This window comes from Myzus persicae, unplaced genomic scaffold (genome assembly GCF_001856785.1).
Source record: "Myzus persicae strain clone G006 unplaced genomic scaffold, MPER_G0061.0, whole genome shotgun sequence".
NCBI lineage: Eukaryota > Metazoa > Arthropoda > Insecta > Hemiptera > Aphididae > Myzus > Myzus persicae.
The window spans coordinates 45,628-69,429 of record NW_019101845.1 but is presented as its reverse complement, the minus strand read 5'-3'; the positions used below and the strand labels follow the sequence as shown (position 1 = coordinate 69,429).

The 23,802-nt window shown below is 28.1% G+C and overlaps 4 protein-coding genes across 9 annotated transcripts in view; 2 read left to right on the top strand and 2 right to left on the bottom strand.

Moving 5' to 3' along the window:
- Nucleotides 1-6,713, top strand: part of LOC111030574 (protein rhomboid-like) — an 86,904-nt gene extending 80,191 nt beyond the window's left edge. For both annotated transcript variants that reach the window (XM_022310127.1, XM_022310128.1), the window contains 5 exons: nucleotides 3,845-4,014; nucleotides 4,129-4,241; nucleotides 4,366-4,466; nucleotides 4,693-4,747; nucleotides 5,688-6,713. In XM_022310127.1, coding sequence (XP_022165819.1) covers nucleotides 3,845-4,014; nucleotides 4,129-4,241; nucleotides 4,366-4,466; nucleotides 4,693-4,747; nucleotides 5,688-5,929 — 681 coding nt within the window. In that variant the 3' untranslated portion in view covers nucleotides 5,930-6,713. The remainder of the gene's footprint in view (nucleotides 1-3,844; nucleotides 4,015-4,128; nucleotides 4,242-4,365; nucleotides 4,467-4,692; nucleotides 4,748-5,687) is intronic.
- Nucleotides 6,714-10,975: 4,262 nt separating this feature from the next.
- On the bottom strand, nucleotides 10,976-13,054 carry LOC111030573 (ribosome biogenesis regulatory protein homolog). The gene is made up of 6 exons (XM_022310126.1): nucleotides 12,733-13,054; nucleotides 12,397-12,649; nucleotides 11,626-11,868; nucleotides 11,431-11,562; nucleotides 11,250-11,365; nucleotides 10,976-11,188 (listed from the first exon to the last, which is right to left on the bottom strand). Exons 1-6 carry the CDS (start codon nucleotides 12,882-12,884, stop codon nucleotides 11,053-11,055), a joined length of 1,032 nt encoding a protein of 343 aa, XP_022165818.1. The 5' UTR covers nucleotides 12,885-13,054; the 3' UTR covers nucleotides 10,976-11,052.
- A 549-nt stretch (nucleotides 13,055-13,603) lies between these two features.
- On the top strand, nucleotides 13,604-17,408 carry LOC111030570 (inactive peptidyl-prolyl cis-trans isomerase FKBP6-like). 5 transcript variants are annotated; one of them, XM_022310122.1, is made up of 5 exons: nucleotides 13,604-13,839; nucleotides 13,905-14,059; nucleotides 14,146-14,172; nucleotides 14,421-14,833; nucleotides 15,993-17,408. In XM_022310122.1, the coding sequence occupies exons 4-5, from the start codon at nucleotides 14,542-14,544 to the stop codon at nucleotides 17,030-17,032; spliced, it is 1,332 nt and encodes a 443-aa protein (XP_022165814.1). In that variant the 5' UTR covers nucleotides 13,604-13,839; nucleotides 13,905-14,059; nucleotides 14,146-14,172; nucleotides 14,421-14,541; the 3' UTR covers nucleotides 17,033-17,408. The 5 variants fall into 5 exon arrangements, with proteins under 5 accessions (XP_022165814.1, XP_022165815.1, XP_022165811.1 ...); XM_022310123.1 differs by having other exon boundaries at nucleotides 14,146-14,181; XM_022310119.1 differs by having other exon boundaries at nucleotides 14,146-14,230.
- A 477-nt stretch (nucleotides 17,409-17,885) lies between these two features.
- LOC111030569 (dynein assembly factor 5, axonemal) lies at nucleotides 17,886-23,086 on the bottom strand. Its single transcript, XM_022310118.1, has 12 exons — nucleotides 22,495-23,086; nucleotides 22,237-22,420; nucleotides 22,003-22,148; nucleotides 21,818-21,906; nucleotides 21,529-21,672; nucleotides 21,113-21,467; nucleotides 20,273-20,434; nucleotides 20,030-20,194; nucleotides 19,838-19,965; nucleotides 19,629-19,770; nucleotides 19,382-19,567; nucleotides 17,886-18,606 (listed from the first exon to the last, which is right to left on the bottom strand). Exons 1-12 carry the CDS (start codon nucleotides 23,084-23,086, stop codon nucleotides 18,455-18,457), a joined length of 2,445 nt encoding a protein of 814 aa, XP_022165810.1. The 3' UTR covers nucleotides 17,886-18,454.
- Between the last annotated feature and the right edge of the window lie 716 nt (nucleotides 23,087-23,802).

Genomic DNA, 23,802 nt, shown 5'->3' with positions numbered 1-23,802 from the left:
ATTGCGCGTCATTAAAAATAGTATACTAATAAATAACCATCATTAATGATTTCCGATGTTTACCTAATACCTATGTGTACTAGACACCATGTGGCACGTGGCCTGTGTAGAGAGCAGAAGTAAAGAAGGAAAAAGAAATTGTAACAGATGTCAAACGCGAGTTAAATTATACCCTTGGGGTAAACGAGACCCAGGCTATTTCCTATTTTCAGAAAACCATTTACTGTTTACAGCTGTCTACCTTTCTAAAAAGGCATAATCCCCACCGGATTTTTCGAGTGATTAATTCCTTTATTATTTCCATATATTATGCAGCTTGCAATATCTTCTACATATATATTCCGAATTTCATGCAAAATAATGCAACGCCACATACATTATTTTATGCTGGTTGTATTCATGTAGAAAGAAAACTTGACGAACAAAATGTGAGTTATTGATATTATTATGATTAGTTATTTTGTGGAACTAGAAACACAAACTTAGAAACTTGTCAGTCCAAAACGTTGATGAGAATTATTTGATTAGTTCTATCGTTGCTTTATATTATTATATAATACGTAGGTATATAAAAATATGCATCACGGAAATGGATGATAATAGACTTTAAATTTAACCGTTACAGTTTATTTAACTGTAAATTATAATTACATATACTGCAGATATAAATTTAGTTTAAATAGTCAAAATGAAATAGCATAATTATGTACCATGTCTTAACTTATAACAATAACTAATATTTAATATTACTAGAATATGTAGTTCCTCCGAATAATGTGCAATTTACAATAACATCAAACTCTAAATGGATATTAGGTAGGTAATAGGTATACTCTATATAGTAAAGAATAAATGTAATAAATATAGTAGTAATATTTCATACTATTATTTATAAAAATAATAAAACGTATAAATAAAATTATAAAATTATTTACGTTATTTGGTAAATATTTCCTTCTAAAATACACACAATGTAACATGTATAATAACAGTTCTATAATATATAAAATCCTTATTCCGTAGTATGAATATATATACTGTCTATTTTTGTGTGTCGTAAAAGTACTATAATACACCCACAAGAAACGTAATGCCGGAAATCGAAACGTCTGTAAATCAAAAGGGACACGTGCTCTTATTCAGTCTGGGATTTGTCCCAAAAAAAAACTTTATTTATATTATATATGTTACATATGCAGTTCGTTTTAAAATAACACTATGTTTGAATACAATAGAATATCTAAAAATGATTTCATTTCTGGATTTAATTTTGTATTCAAATTATATTACAGTAGGGTATCCATAGGTATCCTAGATATAATATTGCATTTACCTGATGCATTTTGATTTATAGATACACTTTAAAGTACCTATATCTACCTAATTTAACACCGTAAATTATTTGTAATTAAATATTACCGAATAATAATAACATAAAATACTAACAAATCTATGTGTTCTTCAATTTTGCCATATAACATGGCAACTTACAATTTACACATTCACGATTCATGCTAAACCACGATGGACGAAATAAAAAATATATACATATACAAGTACCTACTACAAATTTCAATGCCTTCAGAAACTTGGCACATTAAAAACGCTTAGGGTTAACATTATCTTACTTCCTCATGAACTCCGTTTCCCGTTTATTTATAATAGAAAGAATTAAGTTTAAATATACATTTTTAAATATGTTATTTATATGACTGAAGATAAAAAGTTATAAAATGTATTACGCTTAACAATTAAAACGTAATTTTTACAATTGTGACAGGACTAAAATTTTTAAATTATTTTATCATTATTATCAAACATTATTTTAGGGTAATAGTTAAAAAAAACACCAACTAAAAAAAACATGGAAAAACAGAACAGAAAAAAAACAATTAAAAAAAATATTTATTGATTATGAAAACTTAATAAATACGTAAATTTTCTATTAGTGTGTACACTGTACAGAGGTGACATACTAGTTACTATGCACAAATTATTTAAAAATTTTAAATATACTAATCAAAAAAAATATTGCAATTATTATATTATAGGTATAAAGATGAAGAATGAAAGATATACTATTATTTATTTAAATTTCTTCATATCATTTTATAAAATAAAATCAACAAGAGTTTTCAAAAGAAATATATTTAAAAAAATATATTTCAATATTTTTAAATATTAAATTAAATATACATTTTTCTTAATGGGATTGGGGATACGGACCGATATTAAGGCCATGTAAATAGGTGCGCCGTAAGTGATCACTTTACACACTAATTACAAATTTATGTATTTTTTTAAATTTCATAATCAATTAATATATTTTAAATTTTTAAAAATTGTTCTTTTTTCCTTGATCTTTTTTTCCAGAATTCATATTTTAAAGCAGGGACTAATCAAACAATTATCTATTATTACATAAGCAAAGGTTAACTAAAATAAAATGCTGGAGGGAGGGGGCCTGTGTTCTATGGTCTCAAAAAAAAATCAAGTAAACAATATAATTATAAACTAAACAAAAGTTTTCCAATAAGCCTTTAAAATTGTTAAATCAGGGGGGGGGGTGTTGAACCCGGAAACCTTACCTGATGAACAAATGCTTATGTAGGAGATGTCGTTAGTATCTAGACTCATTGGATTAAAATAAATAAATTGAATTCTTTGGAATACTGCAGTTTACTAACTTAATATCATTAAAATATAAAAGTACCCATAAATTAGGCTTAAAATTTAACAATTAGTTGCAGGTAGCAAACTTACACAAAATTAGAAATATGTATTTATAACCATGTTGAAGTTCATTATTGTAAGTGAAATTATAAATATTAAAAATATTGAATAACCTGATTTAGGATTTGGTTCTTACATACAGCCTGCATGAGGTATGACCTATAACATAATATTATATATGTCAATCAATTATATTTTTTAATTTATATTCAAAGATGGTATTTTGTTTATCATAAATATTGTTATAATATTTGTGTACGTAAATATAAAACAATATTGTGAGAGTAGCCAGTAGGTAATATTAAATTTTTAAATGTAATAGAGGATGAATAATGACATAATTTTCCACTGTTTGCATTGAATAAATTAAGGTTAAAATAATATGAAAAAAAAACATTCAAATAAAAAAATGAATTAGATCAAATTAAATTAGATTCCTTTAAATTTAAAGGAAATAATTATGTAAGTAATATAGTGGAAATATAAATTTAATTAAAAATTATCATTTATTTTGTAAATTTCATTTATTATTATTTTTTTTTTATTGAAGACAGAAAAATAGATTTATTTATAATTTTATAATTGAATCATAGAAACCACGGATAACATTTATCTATAAAATAAAATATTAATTTATAATAGATAATTACATAACGTTTTATTTTGTAAGTTGATAACAGCATTTTTTAAGTTTAAAGGTTTAGGTCGGTTTTGAAGGTCAAAATATTAGTGTCTATAATAATTTAGTAATAAATAATTTTCAAATAACTAATAAACAAATCAGTGGCCGAAAGTAGTGGATTTAGGTTCAGACTCCCTACATGGTAAAAAAATATTAATTAAAAATTGTTTTATTTTATTAACCTAGGTAGTAAATAATAATTAGTTTGTATTATTTATAATAATTTGCATTATAATGTTTAAATGCCTATTAATAATAAGAAAAAATGTAATGGACATAAATTACTTGAAAATGTTAGTATCCCAAACGCCTAAAAAAAATCCTGATTAACTTACTAGTACAAGCAACGTGTATTGTTTTCGATATACTTATTGTATAATATTTAATTGTGTCTTATGATTTTTGTGGTATTTCTGTTCACTATTTTAGTTGGGAACCTACCTATATTACTACTCTCTAACTTTGGGTTCTACACCTGCTCCCGGTGACATATGGGCATCTGTCGCCGCTCCTGTGCCAATGGACAGTGTGTTCATATATAGACCTGACAAACGACAACAATTGTGGAGATTTATGCTGTACATGTTCTTACATGTTGGGTAAGTGTTGAAGTTTTGCTTAAAATTTTTCTTTTCGATACGAATAATGAACAGTAGTATTACCTATACCTAAATATTTGTTTGTACGTTTTTAACTGTAATTGTTATTTTTAGTTGGGTCCATCTGATATTCAATTTGACCGTTCAATTGCTTGTGGGTCTTCCATTAGAAATGGTGCATGGTTCACTCCGGATAGGGGTTGTGTACATGGCTGGTGTGTTAGCAGGTATGTATTCAACTTAAAGAGCTTCATATTATGTGTTCTTTATATTATAAAATGTCATACAACTTTTACAAAAACCATTGGAATAAATAATTACATTTTGTTTAATCATGATGTTGTGTTCTAGGTTCCTTGGGTACGTCGGTCTTTGATAGTAACGTGTATCTTGTTGGTGCTTCGGGTGGAGTGTATGCTCTATTGGCTGCTCATTTGGCCAACGTTATGTTGGTAAGATCATTTATTTTATTATTTTTAAAACTTATCTAATAAAAATATATTAAATAAGAAAATATACAAAAATGTACCGAAATAAAACTGATTTGGTGTACTTTTATAAAATACTATAAACCATTTTTTGTAAATTAAGTATAAATAGTAAATACTCAAACTCGGTATTTCGGCTATTTTTGATTTGGAAATTGTTACGACAAATAAATCTAAGTTTTTTTTTTAGAATTACAACAACATGGAATTTGGTGTGTTTCGGTTGCTTGGCATACTGTTCATCGGTAAGTTATCTATATTATATTATATAGTCAATATGGATAAAAATAAGAATTTTTTTATACGTCGATGTGCATAAAACTGTTGTATATATTATCTAACGATGGTTAAGCGTGCACATGTGTTAAGTACATATTATGAATTTTTTGTGACCCACATCTAAAATTTTACGAGAATATATTAATTGTTAAATCCACAAAACAATTTCACTTAAAATATATGTTTAAAAAAAATGTTTAAGAACTCCTTTAGAACGAAATAAAAATACAATTATGAACTGGTCCCTACAACGTCATCGTTGGTATAATAATATATTATAAAGAATTCAAGAGGACGTCACGTGTTTTCTCTGTCTTACAAATGTACAACATTAACAAAAACTGTTTTGCGCGAGATAGAACCACTCAATCTGTATTCATAGTACAGACACCAAAAGTATACATATAATATAGACGATAATATTTTCTGTGTCATAGCGTTTTTATTTGTTTATTATAATTAATAAAAAAAAAAGTTCTAATGCTTTTAAAAATTTGATATTTGTACGTTTTCCAAACTTTAATAACTTTTGATATATTAGTCTTATCGAAAAAATAAAAAAGGTAACGATACAGTTAAAATTCTCCTCTATTCATGGTGAAAATTTGGTTTCTTAGTTGTTACTAAGACAACTTAGTTGTAGCCCTCTCGGTTCTTTTTCGAGCGAAACAGTTTTTGCTACGTTCCACATTTGTAAGACGGAGACAACATAATGTACAAGTGTAGCGTCCTCTTAAAGCTCAATAATTGTGGGCATAATAATATACAATATATATTAAATACCATAATATTATTACTGTGCACTGTCGATAAGTCCTACCAACAGCCGACCTCCCCCCTCCCTTTGTTCTTCGAATATACCCAAATAACCTATGTTACTTTTTCTTATTTCATGTGCCTTCACAGCCAGCGTGGACGTCGGTTTCGCAGTGTACTGCCGTTACGCCTTCGAACCATCGTCGAACGCTCCGCCCGTCAGCTACGTTGCTCACATAGCCGGCGCGTTGGCCGGTCTCACCATCGGTCTGCTGGTGTTAAAAAACTTCGAGCAAAAGCTCCACGAGCAGTTGATATGGTGGTTCGCGCTCGGCGTGTACGCCATTTGCACGCTGTTTGCGGTCGTGTACAACTTGAGCCATCCCTGTTGAGGAGACCGACCTACACACAGTCCACCTATATATAATATATATATATATGTATGATGTATGTGTGTGTGTGTGTGTGTGTGTGTGTGTGTGGAGGGGCGATGGACACGGTGTGTGAGGAAGTCCGAAGTTGTGGCCGAGAAACACGTCATGATATTATTAAGCTGGCAGTGTGGGCGCCGTCCCGTCGCCGATCTATATACATACATATTTTTATTCTTCCACGTGTAAAAATCTATTCGTACTGTCCAATTTTGTTCGTTTTTTTCATCTTCATTATTATTATTTTTTATTATTATTATTATTTTTGTTTCCCTCACCTCGTTTGTATTTAATTATTTCTACGATGATATATTATTATTATATTTATACATATATTGTGTCTGTGATTTTTTTAACCGAGTTTACAATCATCATTATTGGCAATGTTATCATATTATATTATAATAGTATAGGTATGCCAAAACGTTTGCGCAATACGTACGAGTCTGTTTTCAGTTTGTCCGAAAATTCAAAGTACGAAATAGTTGGTTGGGGAGGAGGTGGACACTGTTACACTATATTATTATTATAATAAATTTAGTTTTTTCGTTGTAATAAAAATTAATTTTAATTTTTGCATACATAGAGTATGAACATTAAAAATAAAAAAACACAGACATTTAAATTGTAAATATTTATTTTAGTTTAAACATTTTTTTTAATGCTTTATTACATTCACTGCCAGTTCTAATTTAATCGGTGGTTAGTTTTGAGTTTAAGTCTCTTGAATTAAAGTTCCAAAAATGCAGCCTGAATTTTGGTGAGTACAAATTGGCTGTGATGTTTATTTTTCAAACAGACTAACATTTTCCTTAACTATAGTTCCTCTGTACCACATAAAACAAAATTGCTCAACTGTATAAATTTACTAGGCAGTTAGTATAATCTGTATTAACACAAAACAAAACCACAAATAATTGTATTGTTAGCATTAAAAAACTATGTGTGTAGTTGTAAAAATAAAATGAAAACATTTTAGATTGTAAATAAGAAAAATATTTATTCTTGTCATAACACAAATCTAGTCATAAATATATCTATTTGTACTATACTATTTAATATATATATATATATATATATAACATGCATATATATATGTTTAAAATAATTATTTAGATACTGCTTTATGTTTAATGTATAATTTTATGTTACAACTATTAAATAAAAATATGGAACTAAATGTTTGACTTTACGATTGCATGTGTCTGTATAAGTTAAAGTTTGTGTAATAACTAATAACTAATATTTAAAGTTATTTATTTATTTATTTTTAATAGAGTAAAACAATAAACACAGTATTTATAACTACTGATCAATGATTTGGTATATTGCGTTGTCTCTTATACGCTGTGTACAAAAACAAAATATAAACTTATGTAACTTGGCCAGGGGTAACATATTACCAGGTTAGGTTAGGTGCCTACCTATATTTACCCTATACGGGCTATACCTTTATGATATCTAGAGAACTAGAGATGGTAGCTAGACGCCGTTGCCAATAAACCTTTTGAGTACTGACTGTAGCTAGCTCAAGTCTAGTGTCGAATACTGTAGATAACAAGATCGTAAATTCGTAAATTAATTTAAATCTGGGAGGGTGAGTTGATTAGAATTTAGGAATGATTTCCGAGACTTGGGCACTTGTATTAATGAATTCCCAATTTCATTTGCGGGGGGGGGACATATATGGCACATTTGGCTAGTACCTATATGGCTATATCCATGACTTAAATATACAAGGTTATTGCACATAGCCAAATTGTTATCAAATAAAAATAAAATGGCAGCGTAAGGGTACGGTCCATATCATAGTATATAATATCATAATATAGCCAGTATACGTCGTCCCCTTACGCTGCCATTTTAATTCCTTAACGTGATAAAATGATATAGTGGGGGTACTATTGCAATAACCTTGTATATTTAAGCCATGGCTATATGCCTATATCGTTGATTTCCGGACTTCAGTCTAATTAGCGTTATCCAGAAGCATGGCCATTATAATGTTCATGTCCAGGAGACGCAATAGGGGAGTTGGATGTCAAGGCTCCTGATATTTATTTTTAGTTATTAAATTTGGACATTGGTCTTATTTTTATGCATTATGCCATCATTACTAATTAAAATAAAATTAACTTTTTTTATTTCATTAACTACTAAATGTTGTCCCTCTTAAATACATATTTTTCCTTAGTTTCCATTGATACAACAAAATGGGATTTGAGAATAAACTCTTATACGTAATAACTCTTAATTTCCCCGATCTCGATTGAGGTTGACTGCAGTCTTATAAAGAACACTTTTATTTTGTGTTCCAAATACGATTAAAAAGATATTTTCTGAGTACATACTTTTTGAGTATTTGAATACTTTTAAAGCAGGTATAATTATTTTTAACTTCACTAAATTTGGTCAATTTTGGAATAGTTGGGAATTAACGTGGGTTTATCATATTCTATTATTTCATTCAAACAGAACAATTATTGTTCATATATTTTTTTTTCATGTATCCGGCTACTAAAAGAAAAATTTGTTATAAAATAAACTGTTATATGAGTTCAAAAAAAGTATTTTTAGCGAATACAAAAATACAAAAAAAAAGTTATTCAGAATACTTTTTTCAAAAACTGTTTAAAATTGTATTCAAGTAAAAAGAATATTTTTAATCGTAGACCTTGGTATGAGTATAAGGTCTTTGATTTGAATACATTTCTTCGAATATTTTAGAACAGTGTTTCCTAAAATTTTTGCAATGGCGACCAATAAATTTAATCTTTATTGGGTACGCGACCCTCTGCTAAAAAAAAAAAATCAAGTATGTCATAAATAAATAATATTTTTTTTATAATCAATTTTATCATTCTTACCGATAAGATAACAAATATTCCATAATCGTAATAAAATAATATAAAGATTACTAAAAATATATTCATATCCAATGAAAATCGATGTCATACATTATACAATACTGTCTAGTTGAACTTCACATCATTATTATACAATATAGAGGTATCCATTAACGGTTAAAATAATCGCCCTCAATAATTGAGACCCATCAAAAACATTTCGAGACCGAATGGTTTGAGAAACGCTGCTCTAGAATACTGGTAAACATACGCCTGGGAATCAACTCTCGTGCAACCATTATTTAAATAACAGAGACTCCGTTTAATTTATCATTACGTTGTATTGTTTAGAAACTAATTAACAATAATAGGTTCTCACAAATCATAAATGAAAAATTCTAGGGATTATTGATAAACAAATAATTATAGTACAGACTACAGAACCGTGCTCGAAACGTTTTGATAATTAATAAAACAGAAAATGAAAATACTGACAATCGAGGGAATTTTAATAGGTACAGATATCAAAAGAATTAATAACCGAGCAAACATTTAAGTAAGTAAATACCTGTACAAATTTGCAATAATACTATATATTTCCGATCATAGAATTAAATTTTGCAAAGTAGAAGCGTGTAAATATACTGAATAGTAAAATTAAATTTGAAAACACGTAATTATTTTTTTATTAGTATTTCAATCACCTTACAGCGTGTCTCGCCTATAACAAAGCGAGAAGCTAATATGTTTAAAATTCTTATTAAAGCAGACATAGAACCCAACAAAGTAGAAGTGCGCAGCGTCAGTTTTCTTAAAAAAAAAAATAGAATAAGGTAACGGCGGATAGCAGAATATATAGACATCAAGATTTTTAAATTCTGAGCAGTTACGACGTATCACGTATACAACCAAATATGCGAAGGACCTTATTGCATACCTATTGTATTTTATATGCTAATTAAAAGACAGATCGTTTAATAGTATTATACCGTTAAAATGACTAATTGGGGGCAAAAATATTTTCTTATAATTCTACCCACGATTGAAAATAAATCTCCATTACGGTCTCTTATAAATTAATTATTGTGAAACAAATATTTAATATTATGTTGTTATCTTAACAATATATAAAATCACTTTAGTAGTTTTATAACATCACATTTTAAACTTAATTATATGTTATTAATTGTATGTTTAATAACCTTTATCTATCATTTTGCTGACGTCTAAAAACATAAACCAATACCATTGTTATATTCTATGCTAATACTCATTAAATGAGATGTTTTATTATTAGGATTTAGGATTGATTCATGTCAGATTGTAATACAATAGAACGATCAGACGAGTAAATTGGCAAATACAGTTTTAGATCATCAAAAATTAAAACTTTTACAATATTTAAAGATATTGGTAACGTTATTCACAAATAATAAAAAAAAAGTACAGGCAATATGTCCAGTCTGTGGAATACTGGATGTGATGTCCACACTTAACACTCGTTAAGATATGATAACCTAATTTTATTTGTTAAGATCTATCAATTATATATAATTTAAAGCACTTGTACAGTTGTTTGTTGGTCCAGAAATACCTCTATATTCTAGTTTTTGAGCAAAGCAGACAGACCTACACTGTTTAAAGCTTTTCTAATGTAAATTTACATTGTGTAAATCTGAATCCTTTTACTAACTGTTGACACAATGTCAGTATAATAAACTAGTTAATTTAGCATTGCGAAAAATATGTCATATGCATAAATAATACTATTTCACTTAATTACACAATTAAGACTTGGAAATCTATTTTGATGTATGGTATTGCCTTTTTTAGATTATACTATACCAAAACTGTACACAAATTAGGACTTACACTTTAATAAAATTTCTTCAGATTAGTAAATAGAAAAAGTCGTTTGAACACCCAAAGTAAACATACCAAAATGTTCAAATCAGTTCTGAATATCAAAATCGCATAATTTGATTGATTGGTAAGATGAAATGAGAATTGATCAGTTTAGTCGAAATATACCTTAAACATTGCCATTATAAATGTCCTTACAAAATGGTGAATTTTAAATACTTTTAATAGCTACCATAATATTAAGTGGATAATATAATATTTAGAATTGTTAAATGCAAACAAGTAAAAATAAAAACCATACAAGGGTCAAAAATACTTGTATTTTTTTAATAAAGTTAACAAATACAAAATTCAAATTAAAAAAAAATCATTAAATTATCTACGTTTACGACCACCTTTTTGTTTTCCTAAACGCTTGCCAGTATTGGCAGTAGGTCTTTTAAACGATCCTTTGCTGCGCGAACGTCCTCCTTTCTTTTTATCACCTCCTTCTTTTTTCTCCCTGTGTCTCCTAAGAAATGCATATTTATAGAAAATATTTTTTAAAAAAAGGTTTTTATAACTATATTTACTCGACTTCTTCTGCATGAATAGCTTTATTAGCAGCTTTTTCTAAATTGAATTTTGGTTTTTTGTTATTAATTGATTCTAATATTTGAAGACTGCTTGATTTTTCATCTTTCATACTCTGCAAAAAAAAAAAATTGTTAGAAACATAACTTAACCATAGTAATTACATGGTTATCAACATACCTTGGCTGGGATTTTTTCTTTCTTTAATCCAGGTATATTTTTTTTAGCAGACACCACCTCTTTGCTTATTTTTGGCTGGAATTTACCAACAGATGCAGTTGATATTTTAGCTACATCGACAGCCGTTTTCAACTATTAAAAATGTTCAGTTAGTTATTAATCGCAATCAAATTATAAATATTAATACAATTTTACCTGGTTTGAATGTAATGTTCCTTCTAAAGGTGGTAATCCAACAGCAGGAACTTTTATCTTACGTGAAGCAGCTATATTACGTAATCTTTGATATTCATTTTTAGCAACACGTTCTTTCTTTGCTTCTCGTTTTTGAGCGAATAAATCAATATTTGGATCTGCAGCATTACCAGGCACTTCCAATATCCAATCTTTTTCTTTGTCTGCTGCAGCTTTTTTGTAACCATAAGTTGGTATCCATTTCTAATACGCCGAAATTAAATAAACATAGATTTAATAGTTAAGGAATATGTATTAGTTATAGTTATTTGGTAAAAATAAATCAACAATATACCTAGGACCAATTTTATGGGAGAGGGTCACGTGCTTTGGGACGGCAAAATATTCAGATAAAATTAATTTATGAAATGCTAATTAAAATAAACAATCATAAATTAATAATTTAATATTTTTATAATTTGAAGTTTAAAAAAAGTATTATGAATCTTTAATACACCTAGGCAAAATATTATAGCCAAAAACTTATAAATTATTGTTAGTAAACTTCTAAATAATAAAATATGGCCTTAATGATGAAATGTTTTTACAGTATCAAGAAAAAAAGTTCATAAAATGTGATTTACTATCTATGAAACAGCTTACTGACATACAAAAAAAATAAAATTATTAAATGGCTAATGTAGAATAAGTTGATTTAGGTATAGTTAATATAGATTATAACCTGGCATTGGAACTACTACACTTTACACTAATTTTAAAAAAAGTACGCACCTGTAGAATTTCATCCCAAGTTGCTTTTGGTTTAGGAGTTTTCTTGATTCCCTTTTCAATGGCAAACTTCTGCCATTTAGTGAGTGGTTTAGGTGTTGGTAATGGTTTTTCACGGGGTAAATTATATCTAGGTTCTGGTAAATCTACATACATGTAACCATCTTCATTTTTCATAGGCAATTCAAATAATTTGTTAATCAATAATTGCACATTATTCCTAGTTTCACTTGTTAAGTATTTCTCTTGATCTGATCTATGAACAGTAAACGGGATTCATATTAAATGATATACACACAATAACATAATAAGTTAATATTTCATTGTTAACTGTCGTACCTGAGTTGTTGAGTGTCAAAATCATTTGAATCGAAACATAGAAGTGTACCCAAATCAATTTCTGGGTCTAATACCTTAGTTACAGAAACGCTTTGTTGGGCTGCTATATCCAGCGCCGCTTTCTTGTTTAACAATGCATGAATGTCCTCCATTCTTTGGAGTCAATACAATAAAAATCCCTAATAAGTAGCAATTAAGTATGAAAAATATAAACTTAGTGTCTTACTTAATACTTATACATAAAATAAAATCACGTAAGTACACATAATCATAATGAATGAAATACAATAGGTAACACATGTAGTGTTTATACTTTATATTATGTTGTCACATGAACGTTTTTAAGGTTAATAGTATTTATCACCGTCTGGTTATCACTAAAACTATAATTTTTTTATCTACAGTATATTCTGTGATTGTAGAATGTAGAACATGATTAAAACATTAAATCATTAAATCATAATTCATAGAAATGAACAATAAGCAATGAGCATGCATAGTGCTTAGTGCTTACAACCCCTTACTGCTTAGATTATAAATACATTATGTTATAAATCATAATTGTGTATCATCTAAGTAAGATAAAGTCACTATAAAGTATATGTTATGAACATGGAAATTAAAGTTTAGATCCCGTATAGAGGAATACTATAATGTAAAGCATTGTCATAACTCATAAGTCATAACACTCATAACTCATAAATCTTAATCATTAATTTTTATAAATATACTTATTAAAGCATTACGTCTTGGTAATCCCGGTCTTAATTCTTATCAGTTATTTATTGATTGTATCGGTAAAATATATGATATTATCAATGTAAGCATCAACATATAAATATATTTATATATCTATGATGTAAAATAACTGTTTTTTAAAATTCTCTGGACAGTGGACATCGTTACCTACATTTGAAAAAAATAATAATGTGTTAACTTATAAAATTAAACCATAATTAAATTTGTGATTGAAATTGTAAAGCTGGGTAAATGTTTAAGTTATATGTTATTATTATCAATAATAATAATTAACTGAATTTTAAAAGTCTACGATTTACAGCCCATCAACTAAAAAGGTTGAATACCCCTGGTCAATTGACTATTATGGTTTGAACATATTTAACATGAAATTATATTATTATATTATTATCATACAACATAATATATTTTAGTAGGAGGGTTTATAAATGTATCCTTTATCATCAAGTTTTATGAAGAATAAAGACATTCAAGAAATGAACATAATTCCCAAATCACATATTATAAATAAAATTATACATAATATTATTTTTAAATCTATTGAACAGTGGAATTTGACATTTGACATGTAAGCATTTTGTCTGAGTACAATTTCATATTATTATTTTTTTTATATACAACCGTCTATCATTTTCTCATTTCTCATTAACACAGGATGACAACGTTGAACACGCCAAACACGTGAGTATGGTGCGTTATGCAATTCAAATATTGTTAGAGTTTACGGTGTGCACTGCAGGTATCTATATTTCTATAATTATCTGCTCACTTAAACTATAGTTAAATTAGTAGTGTATTTCATTTGTATAGAAATATAATATGTAATTGGAATTCAATATCTAATTCCGTGTATGGATGGTCGGAAATTCCCATAAAAATTCCCGTTTCAAGTAAAGCTGCAATTCATTTTTTTTTTTTTAATTTACCAGTTTCAGATGGTCCGATTCATGATTAAAATGTCATAGTTGACTATAATAACACGTTCTGTCAGTCGACACTCGTCACTCAAGACTAAACGACTAAACGTGCAATCTGTCCGGATCGTTCACGATGGCCGACGACAATGACGGGATTCCGCCCAATGTTCTTGACATACTCAAGACTGCGTCAGAAGAAATTCTGGAAAAACAGGACGGATTCTATTTTACGGTGGATAACGGACCCGAAGAAAACGTTAATGAAACGTTTTCTTATGATGAAGCCGAGCTGGCTGAGTTTATCAACTTCGATATGATCGGAGAGGAAGGTGACAATCTGGAGTCTTTTAACCATCTCATCACTGATACAAACCACATAGATCTTACTGGTGATCGCAAGGTGTTAAAAATATTACTGGAGCCGGGTAAGTACGATTTTTTTTTGATTTTTGTTACTGATTATTAATTTTAATCTGATTAAAAATGATCAAAACAATATACATGTTAAATTTAAATTTAAATGTAAAAATAAAAATAACTTACAATTTTCCAGAAAGTACTAAACTTATAGTACTATAGTTCTATCATATTTTACATTTCATATCAATTTAGGTGGCAATTGAACATGAATTATTGGAATATTTATGTTTTACCAATCTTATATCATAATATTATGTTGGTGGCTTTGTGCCTAGTATTTTCATTTTAAATACCTAATTAAATAATGATTTTACACAAACTTACTTGTACTGTTAAAATCTTTATAAGCTTTAAAAATATGAAACAATTTTAAAATATAATCTGTTGCCTCTGTCAGGGATTTAATTCGAAGTAAAGCATTTTTAATATTATTTTTAATTCAATTGCGTGTAGTTTAATGATGCCATGGAGTAGTTGGTGGATAAAATTGGGAGGCAGGATAGCAATTGCTACCCTTTGTTGTAATGGCGCCTATGGCATCTATCTTACAAACATACAACGTAGAAAATCAGTAGAACTATTTTGGGTTGTTTGCTTAAATATTAGAGTCAACTGACCTATTATTAAACCTAAAGGCGAAAAATCATTTATTGCACATCATAGACTTTTATTGGTATTTTAATATTAAAATGAGTTGAATGCATTTTAAAATAGTATACCCTGTGCAATAATACATATTTAAAAACTTATAACTCACTTTAAAATTAAAATAGTATATAATATATAAATTATAATTTATAACTTATAAAAGCCTAAAGTTATCCTGGATAATATTCTTACATTTTGAGATTAGTAATAGGTCAATTCACTCCTAACACAAAATATGTTGAACGCAAATTTAAATGTTGTACATTTGTAAGACTAAGACGAGGCATGGTCTTGATGTCCTTTTTAGACTATTACCGTCTACATACATGATTCTTCAACTTTTTTTAACTGCAACACTAAGATGATCTTAATAAAAGGCAGTAACATATGGTACCCTTATTTTAAAATGTTAAATTGATAATATTTTTTAGCAGAGCATGTGGTGAATTCCTATATATTAAATAGTTTTAATTGTATACATTATAATTTACAATTTTAATTTTGTTTGTATTGCAGGAATCGGTCAAGTTGTACCAGAAAACTATGTAGTTTTGATACATTATATTGCTTATATATCTAACCTTCAAGAACCATTTGATGTGACATATCTTCAAGGCAGAAAACCTAAACGTTTTACGTTGGGTAATGGTGAACTCTTACCGGGATTAGAAATCGGTATAAAAACAATGACTATTGGTGAAAACGCAAGGTTTATAGTAAAGCCAGAATTGGCCTATAGAGAACTTGGTTGCCCACCTCGCATACCACCAAACGCAACTATTCTGTTTGATGTCCATCTTGTTTCCTATTTGTCACCTGAAAGTATATTAAACTTCGATAGAGAAAATCGTGATCCTGATGTATTTAATAAAAATCTTGCACAAGTTAAAAAATTGCATCTTGAAGCTAATGAACAATTTAAACTTAAAAATATGGATAAAGCTGTATTTAAATATAATCGGGCACTGGAACTACTGCATATAGCTGGATGCAAAAATGACAATGAAGAAATAGAAATGATGAAATATTTAAATAAGCTTTATACAAATTTAAGTTTGTGCTACTTAAAACAATGCGCTTTTAATAAAGTATGCCGTATGGGCATAGAAGCATTGAAATATTCAGAAAGATTTTCTAAACACTCAGCAAAATTATTTTTCAACTGGGGAAAAGCACTACGCCTTTTAAAAGATTTTACAGAAGCGAAGAAAAAACTTCAAATTGCATTGAAACTTGAACCTCAAAATGAAACGATACATGGTGAAATTCATAAATTAGAAAAAGATAAAGAATTTCATCGTAACGTTGAGTTAATTACATTTAAAGAAGACGACAATACTGATGATAATGAACGGATGGCTCCGGAATTTTGGGAAGTATTCAATACACATTTAACTGAGTTTTATACTGGTAATGATGATGTATTGACAGTTATATTGAACAAAAATCCTGATGACATTGAGGTAGTCAAAAATAAGGCAAGTGCTTATGACCTCAAAGTTCACGTAATTACAAAAGCTGGTGTTCAGACAAATTGTATTGCGATCCAAAAATAACTAATAGTTAAAATAAAACAAGTTAATATTATTTGATACATTTTGTATTCATATTTAAGTTGATTTCTGAATTTGTACATTTATTATATTTTATTTAAAAATTAAATAAATGAATCTAAATTCGGTTAATTTTCAGTAATTCAAGGCGGGTGTGCAAACTGAGTATCAATAATAAAAACTTTTTACACAAATGTATCAGTTGTGTCATTATGCATAAAAAGTAGTCAAAACTGTTAATTGTGTAATTTATGTTATCCAAGTATAATTTTTCATGTAACTTGTTTGGGTGAAGAGATTGTAACTTATAATTTTGACTATGAAAATTTTTGTATACTATCATTTTTAAAAAAAATAAACCAAAACAAATCAATCAACACTACATTAACTATTAAACAAGTTCAACGTCAAGCTGCAACTCTCAATAAATTCCCTCATTCATGACTGTTTAATGTCTTGGAATAACTTGGCTGTCGACTTGTCTGGGCCGCCATGTTCAAACCATTCATTACCACTTAACTGCTAACTTATGTTTGGAATCAATGGCGGCCTAAACTTAAATTTTTTAAGAAATATCTTCATAAGTACTTATCACCACCACCTATTTTTACTCATAACAAAGAGTAACCTTTTGTTTTTCGAATGACAACCTATATGTTTTAAAGCACAAAATGTGATTCAGAATATGTTGACGTATTGTAATTGAAAATTTTAACAAAAACTTTTAGTTATTCTTCTTTACGTACTAAGGAATAAGGAAAATAGATAGACTTACACTACAATGCTTGGTAAAATGGATATGAGCTCCATAATTATAATTCGGTATGCAACATAAGATATTCGTCAATAATTACTACCTAAACGAATTATAATTATTGAGCTCATATCCATTCACAAAGTATTTAGTATTTAATATATTACCATCCTTATTTCTTAGTATGTAAAGAAGAATAACTAAGGAAGTTTTTGATCAAATTTCGATTACAATAAAACAAATCAATCAGAAAAATTATCAGAATCACATTTTGTGCTTTAAAACATATAGGTTGTCATTTGAAAAACAAAAGTTGATATCACCACAGGATAATCCTTAAATTTTGTGAAAAATCTAAGTACACCAAAATATTGTATTTAACTACACTGAAAAATTCCAAAAATCAGAATTTGAATATATGCATAATTTAAACACAAATATGCTAAAATATGCCAAATAGTATGCATATGAAATAATAAACTGTATTTTCAGAACTTTTATACTTTATTTACTTCATCCATTTTTTAAAAAATCATATACATTTTAAATAATTTAGCTTCTTTGACAATAATATCAGTTATAAAAAAACATATGAATATTAGATAACATTAGTAATAATTTATAGTGCATAACGTATATAACAACATAAACATAGATAATAATCGACAATTCTATTTTGTGCTAGTGGCAAGTGTAATTTGACTGAGATTTTCAGACAAAAAATCCATTAAATTTTGAGCAAAGTGTTTATGTGAAAACACATTCACATTAATATGTTTAATGAGAATATCAGGTTTCATCCATGAAAGCTCTTTCAATAAATCTAAAGGTAAAAAAAAATTTAGAAATTAGAAATCACAATATTAAATAAGATAAAATATATCATTTGATAGTTAAACAATTCCAGAAAAAATCTGCTAAATTGGAACTAATGTAATTTTACATATGTGGGTGTAAATACATTTGTAAATTTGATTTTTTCTGGTGTGTTTCAAAATTGTATTTTTGTTTAACTATTAAACTTTTGTTCCACTACCACACATCTATGAGAACAAATATTATCTTAATGGTTATCATATTACAAAGTCATGGAAAAGTTTAATATTGCAAATGTCACAAATAACAGAAAATGTATACATTATTGAAGCAAAAGATAAATCAGAAAAACTTTAAGTCACATAGAAAGAATTTTAACTATAGGAAACCTGCTTAGGTATCTGAAAAAAATTAGATTTATTCTTCAAGGTTAAAATCCCACAGAAACTTTGTGGTGACAAATCTCACACCACTTAATATGGGAACATTTTACAGTAAATCTTTGCAACTTAACATTTTTTTTATCTAAGATAATATTATTTAGTCTTGCATTGCTTCAATCAATTAGAAGATTAGCATTTAATAATGTAATATATTTAGAAGCCTTACTGTTTTTTTTTTTTGTTAAGTGTCATACTACAATTTTATTCAATTTTAATCAACAAATAATTGATCACATATTATTTCAATGAGAATAAGTACATGATATTTAAGTTTTATAATTACAATAAAATCCATTCTCTAATGTATCATTATTATTTAAATATATCAATAATTATTACCAAGTATAGATTGCTGTATATCTTGATCGTCTAAAAATATTATCAAAGTTTTATACAACTGTGTTACATGAGTTTCATAATGCATCATATAATCATTAGGAAGAGGTTGGGTGTATGTTGCTTTGATCAGATTAATAGCTTTGAAACGTGTATTCCCTGGATTATCATTCAAACGAGCTAGTGCAACTAAATATTTACATCATACATTAATGTTTTCAACTTACATGCATCTTATTTATTACTATACCTCTTGTGATATTGTTTATTGTGTCTGCATCAATTTTATCTAAATTTTTGGCAGCACAAACTAAAGAATGTAAAGTATCTAATGCATATGCACGAGTCTTGCAGTGGTTATCATCAGCAAGGGCCAAAAATATTGGAAAACTCTAATAACAATTGAAATTCCAAAGTATAGTCTAGTATAGTACATTATGGGTCAAAATATATACTTACTAGATTCAACATTATTTCATCAAAACAAGTAAACTTTTTATTTATAATTTGTGCACACAGGCAAGAAGCCGCACGTAAACTTTCAGCAGTTTTACCAGGTCTCCATGTTAGAATAGGAAATACAATACCTAGAAATTAATCAAATTAAATGTATATAAGTACCATTTCCTGCTTTTAATAATGACATTTTACCAGAAAGAATTTGCCATAGTTGTTTATCATTGAAAATATCCTTATCCACGCATGTATTTATATTGATCAACATTTTCATAAGAAATTTTGGATCCTTATCAAGATTGTATAATGTTTTTGTAAGAATCTGTCGATATACTTCATAGCAGCTTAAAACTACATGTTCTAAAAATAAATTAGTTGTGATATTATATTGGTACAGAGCAAAATAAAATATGTACTTTCAATTGTAGTGTTAATTACCAGCATCTACTGCAATTTTGTCAAGAACTTCTCTTCCTGGTGAATGCACTACCCATGAATCACAATTATCATTAAGTTCATTTAGCAATTTTTCACCGTGTGTCTTAAAAAGTTGCTCTTTTGTTTTTGGTTCACACATATTGATTAACTTTTTAAATATAACTGAAAACAAACATACCTCAATTTAAAAAATAAATAAAATATTTACATTTTAAAAATTAGTATGTAAATATACTAAAATAGTATAATATTTAAAATTTTTAGTATTATTAAAATAAAAACAATAAATTATATCAATAATAGTCCAATGTTGGTATCAATCTAGAAAAGTGGTTGGCAACCGGCAGCCCACGTGTCCATTGTATATGGCCCGCCTTAAATTCTACAACGACAAAGTTTAATTGAATATTAAAAATAATCATATTGTATATTGTATAAATATAATTGAACGTTGGGTTTTTTTTAAATTATTATTATTTTTGTCTGGCCTGCGAAATCTTTTTAATTTATTAATGTGGCTCAGGAGTGCAAAAAGGTTGCCGACCACTGATTTAGAAGAATCTGAAATGGAAATACTATTACTTTTAATGATTACAAATTTTAAATAATTTAAGATAAAATCAAATTAAAATTATGACAATACAATTTATAATTAATTAAGAAAAATATTGATGATTTAAAATTACGTAAGAACAAAGTGTGTTAAAAGAATTATATATTTTATACTAGGTATAGGAAAATTCGAATGACTTAAATTAAATATTTAGTAGTAACTTGTAACATAATAATATTTATATTAATCACTAGGTACTTTTTCTTATTTATAAAAATAATACTTACAGTTGTTGTCGAATTCATCCAAAGTTGTACTTTGTACAGTGATGTAAATTTTAAACAACTCGTAAGAAAATTCTCGGCATTCTGATTCACAAGCAACTAATACATACTCAATTACTTGAAGTAAATATTTTTTGAATAGAGGATCATATACTTCACATATTTCTGGTTTTTCCAAGAAAGTAATGATAGAGTTCACATGTGTAGATAATTCAACTGAATTGACATTTTTTAATAGTCCAGATAAAATTATCAAATGACCTGCATGTGGTTCAGTATCACTCATGGTAGGAATTAAAAATTTCAAATAAATACTTGGCGATATGAAATAACTCATAATTTCAGCAGCTCTTCGAACCTTAATATTAATATTCAGTAATATTTATTAATTTAAGTATTACTTATTATAAAATTCTCACATGATTTGATGCAACATGATTTGGTTGACGACAACATTTAGTCATGGCAGTCAATAATTGATTTAAATGTTGAATAATAGAATTCTCAGCATTCAATGCAACCACACATAACAATTGACCCGATTTAATACTAATATCTTCTTTCTAAAGTTTTGTAAAATTAGTTAACTATATAATTAGACTATTTAATTAGAAATATAATTATTTAACTATATGATAGAGCACAACATGGGTTAAGTAAATATATAAATAATTTTTATTATGACACAAGTAAACAGAAAGTATTTACCCAATCATCTAGTTCCCTTATTATAACTGGGAGTAATTTTAATACTTCTCGAGTAACTAATGTACGGCAACCCAAATTCGGTCTTTTAACTGAAACATAAACATTTATATTATTAAATTATCTATTAAAACCTTTTATTAATTGATTTAAGTATAATAATAGTTTTAAATGAAAAATATACTAACCATTAGGAGGATAGTGATCTAAATTATCGGGTAAAAAATCTAATTTTTCCTTGAGCTGTACTTCATTCTCATTAATATACTGTTTTCCAATTTCATCCCAAAGACGTTCAGCTTCCTCGCGGTTTGGTAGATGATCATCAACTTGACTGGAAAAAAAATGTTATTTAACTTACTCTGATAGGAAATATTTTGTTTCAATGTGTATCAATGTTTATAGAAATGTACAAAACTTACGCTGTCAAAATCAAAGGAATGAGTTTTGGAAAATAAGAATATCTATCACGTAAGTTTAACATCCAATTAGATACAACACGACATAGAGCTAATCGCACGGAAACATTTTGATCAAAAAGTCTATTACTGATAGAAGTGCATACCTCTGGAACTTGTTTTCCATTACTGAACATAATCACATAATCTAAAACATACAGTCATATTAAGTAGTATGTTCATGTATTTGTATAAACTAAGTTTAAAACGTGATCAATTTACTCAGTGACTGAATTGCTGTATATCTAACTGCCGATTGATGATAATTTGTTGCTAATAACATAGGTTCAACAAGCAAATCAGCTACCATATGAAAATGTGTTTTAGTAGCATTGGCTAGTTCTGCTGCACACAAGCAACTATCTTTTTTCACTGCTGGACATGAGTCCAATATGCTTTTTGTCAAAATGCTAATAATGTCATCCAAACATGGAAAAATCAACTGTTCGTAATTTTTGATGATATCTCTCAACAACTGCACATACAAAAGTTTCACTTCTTCTGAACTTTCTAGCATTGACACGTTGCCCATACGCTTGTGTATTACAAAGACAATTGGTGCGATATCTTCAACATACCTAGCGCACACCAGAGTTCTGACTAATTGTACTGCCGATTCACGACATGCTTCTGATCCGTCATTCAAGCATGGGTATACGAATGTTTTTACAGCCAGCATGAAGTCTGGAGATACCTCAAACTTTTCGTCACCCACGACCGTCGATAATTGGTCCAAGTTTTGTTTCCGAACCTTTCTGTTTTCGCTCTGTAGGAGTTTAAAACTTTTGTCGCACATGACGGTGTGATCACCCATTGTTTAACAATCGGCATTCACGAACTGAGGCAATTGACGTAAAAACGATGCTTTAATAAACAATATTAATATGGTCTTGACTTTTGATCAAACATTTTAAAACCACCGGCTTGTCACCAAGGTTTAGCGCCATGGCAATGTAATCAATCATAATGTTATCAACCGCTGATAACGTTCTACCACAGAACAATACTGATTCTATTATGTAATTATCACAATTTAAGATAGTTCAGTATTTTAACTTTAAGCTGTACAAGCAATTTACAATTTTTAAATACTCATAATTCTCTTAAAAATCAAAATATAATAAAAATCCCACGAGAAGCCATCCGTAATAATCTTGCCTTAAATTTTAATAAGAGGTCAATTCACTCTAATCTTTAAGCTAACTGAGCTAAACGTGATCTGCTGAAGGTAAAATTTGATATGTTACGCTCTTGTAAAACGAAGACAACGATGCAGGTATAGCGTCCTCTTAACATCATGATTATAAAGAGGTTCTTTATAATTGTGCTTTATATTACACGCGGTCTTAGAACAGATTATATAAAACCTTTGAACTAAGAGCCAAGTATTATGAGTGTCAAATCAACTTGAAAAAATTCGGTCAATCCAAATCATGTGCTCAAAATAGGGGTTACCATTGAAAAAGTTAAAATTTCAAAATTTCACAAAATATGTATTTCAGTATCCTCCTACGTACTCCCCAAAATTCA

What these genes read in the sequence shown, in the direction of transcription:
- LOC111030573 (XM_022310126.1), bottom strand. Translation starts at nt 12,884, where the DNA reads ATGGAGGACATTCATGCATTGTTAAACAAGAAAGCGGCGCTGGATATA. An exon ending in AAGAAAAAATCCCAGCCAAG is followed by an intron (nt 11,366 to 11,430) that starts GTATGTTGATAA and finishes TTTTTTTTGCAG; the next exon opens with AGTATGAAAGATGAAAAATC. An exon ending in ATTCATGCAGAAGAAGTCGA is followed by an intron (nt 11,189 to 11,249) that starts GTAAATATAGTT and finishes TGCATTTCTTAG; the next exon opens with GAGACACAGGGAGAAAAAAG.
- LOC111030570 (XM_022310122.1), top strand. Translation starts at nt 14,542, where the DNA reads ATGGCCGACGACAATGACGGGATTCCGCCCAATGTTCTTGACATACTC. An exon ending in AAAAATATTACTGGAGCCGG is followed by an intron (nt 14,834 to 15,992) that starts GTAAGTACGATT and finishes TTTGTATTGCAG; the next exon opens with GAATCGGTCAAGTTGTACCA.
- LOC111030569 (XM_022310118.1), bottom strand. Translation starts at nt 23,086, where the DNA reads ATGGGTGATCACACCGTCATGTGCGACAAAAGTTTTAAACTCCTACAG. An exon ending in AGATCACTATCCTCCTAATG is followed by an intron (nt 21,907 to 22,002) that starts GTTAGTATATTT and finishes TTTATGTTTCAG; the next exon opens with TTAAAAGACCGAATTTGGGT. An exon ending in TAAGGGAACTAGATGATTGG is followed by an intron (nt 21,673 to 21,817) that starts GTAAATACTTTC and finishes ACAAAACTTTAG; the next exon opens with AAAGAAGATATTAGTATTAA.